This window comes from Buceros rhinoceros, unplaced genomic scaffold (genome assembly GCF_000710305.1).
Source record: "Buceros rhinoceros silvestris isolate BGI_N320 unplaced genomic scaffold, ASM71030v1 scaffold11091, whole genome shotgun sequence".
Taxonomy (NCBI): Eukaryota; Metazoa; Chordata; class Aves; order Bucerotiformes; family Bucerotidae; genus Buceros; species Buceros rhinoceros.
Genome location: NW_010392511.1, coordinates 3,473 through 5,596, shown reverse-complemented (window position 1 = coordinate 5,596; position 2,124 = coordinate 3,473). Strand labels below are relative to the sequence as shown.

The 2,124-nt window shown below is 58.2% G+C and overlaps 1 protein-coding gene across 1 annotated transcript in view; it reads left to right on the top strand.

Moving 5' to 3' along the window:
• Positions 1–2,124, top strand: part of TMEM209 (transmembrane protein 209) — a gene marked incomplete at both ends in the record, with an annotated part of 6,184 nt that overhangs the window by 592 nt on the left and 3,468 nt on the right. The window contains 4 exons of the mRNA XM_010144513.1: positions 13–73; positions 318–522; positions 1,011–1,186; positions 1,533–1,604. Coding sequence (XP_010142815.1) covers positions 13–73; positions 318–522; positions 1,011–1,186; positions 1,533–1,604 — 514 coding nt within the window. The remainder of the gene's footprint in view (positions 1–12; positions 74–317; positions 523–1,010; positions 1,187–1,532; positions 1,605–2,124) is intronic.

Genomic DNA, 2,124 nt, shown 5'->3' with positions numbered 1-2,124 from the left:
GCTGGGGGGCAGCAGCGCTTCCTACGGCAGCGGCAGCGCCCTGCCCTACTCCCCCAGCAGCAGCTACAACAAGGTAACGGCCAGGACAGCTCCCAGGGCCGCGGGTTGCTCCTCACGTTGTGCCATCGGAAGGTGGCAGCAGCCGGCCCGGGGTCCCGTATTTCTGTGTTTTGCTCCTTTTGTGCGTGGGATGTGGATTTGTCGTACCAGGGTTTGGCATTTTTTCCTGGTGTCGCTCCAGTTGCTTCAACACAAACTGAAATGTAAATAGAAAGTAGACAACTCCTGACACAGCCGTGTGTTTTTATTTGCCGAAGGTTTCCAGTTTCAGCCCCTCTCCCAGCGGGTCCCCATACCCCACCAGTGTCGGGCCAGTGGACAGCGGTGGGCTGAGGTCTCGTTACCGCACCTCACCCGTTCTGTACAACTCTCCTGCTGGCAAAGAGGACTACATGACAGACCTCAAGTCCCTGGACGCCTTCCTTCGCAATGAGGAGGAGAAACAGCAGCGAGTCCAGCTGGGTAAATAAGTGGGGAAAGCTGGGCTAGGAGGAGGGCTCGGTTTTGTCTGCAATCGGCTTTTGTGGATGAGGAAGGTCACGAAGGATCCAGTTATGGTTATACCTGTGACCTTGGCAAAGGAGGTGAAGGGCTTTGATGGGAGGCGGGACACCAGGACACAGTCATTTCCACACGTCTCAGGAGCTTCCACTGTTCCTTTGGAGGGACAGAAGGTGGAAATGTGTGTGGAGAGATTTTCTCTGCAGCCTTGGTTAGGCCATGATGAGGTGATAAGATGGTCTGTGACACCTCGCTGAGAGGGAGATCTCCTGGAGAAGGCACTTCACACACAGGGGGAATTCCCACAGGCAGTTTTTGTCCTGGAGATCAGGGTGTCTGTGCCGGCCGACCTGGGCGGGTCTCTCGTCAAAGCCTGAACCCACTGCTCTGTTGTGCCAGAAACACCTGGCAGGAACGTGGTGGGGCTGTTAACACCCGCATCCTTTCAGGGAGTTCCGATTCCAGCTCGCCTTCCAGCAGCCCGACCTTCTGGAACTACAGCCGCTCCATGGCAGACCACGCGCAGACGCTGCGCAAGTTCCAGTACCAGCTGGCCTGCAGGTCGCTGGCTCCCTCGGCGCACAAGGACGAAGCGGACCTGAGCTCCAAACAGGCTGCGGAAGAGGTGAACGGGGCGGGAGGGTGCCCGGGAGGGAGAACCCGGCCTCTGAAATACACAGACCCTTGTGCAGAGTTTGGGTCTGAGCTGAGTCGAAAGCGTGGGGCAAGTCTGACCGCTTTTACCCTAACAGAGCAGCGAGCTTAGAGCCGAACCTGCGCTCGCAGGAGGTGGCAGCGCCACGAGCAGAGCCTGGGAGTGCCCAGTGCCGGGCCACTGTGGCGGTCACAGGAGACAGCCAGCAGATTGACAAGAATCTGGGGGGAAACACGACTAGAACCATGTGCCATAGCTAGTATCAGCTGTCACAGACCCTACAGCTCTTGGGTGGACTTAATAAACCTTCCCATAGGTGTGGACGCGGGTGACGATGAACCGACAGGTCCTCGATCACCTGGACTCCTGGACTGCCAAGTTCAGAAACGTAAGTCTCATCTGCGAGGGCCGCCTGCGTTTCGAGATCAAGCGCAGAGGAAGAGATCGAGCAGAGAGGAAGAGCGCTCGGCGTCCCGGGGAGAACTGGGGTGGGCGCGGGTGGGCTGGCACCAGGAGGTCAAAACACGGAGGGGGGCACTGAGATGCCTCTTCAACCCGGCCTCGGTGGTTCTGTCCTGAAAACGTGACGGTTTTAACATTCACCCACCTGGGGATGACAACGAAAGCCTCTCGGCCCGGACAGGACTCGGTTTCTGTGCTGGCTAAACTGCTGTCTCTGCAGCATTTCCACCCGCTGGGCTCCAGGCGTGGAGAACCCCAGCCCGAAGGGTGGTGGCTTTAATCCCCGACGGCCCTGAGCGGCATCGTAAAAAGCAGAAACAAAACCTCTTGATCTCAACACAGGAGCGATTATCAGCTCCGTGACCTCCTGGAACAACCGGGAGGGAGCAGACCCAGCCCGGGAGAAATCCTCTGGATGGAGGGGGGGGTCTTCTCATCGCTGGGAT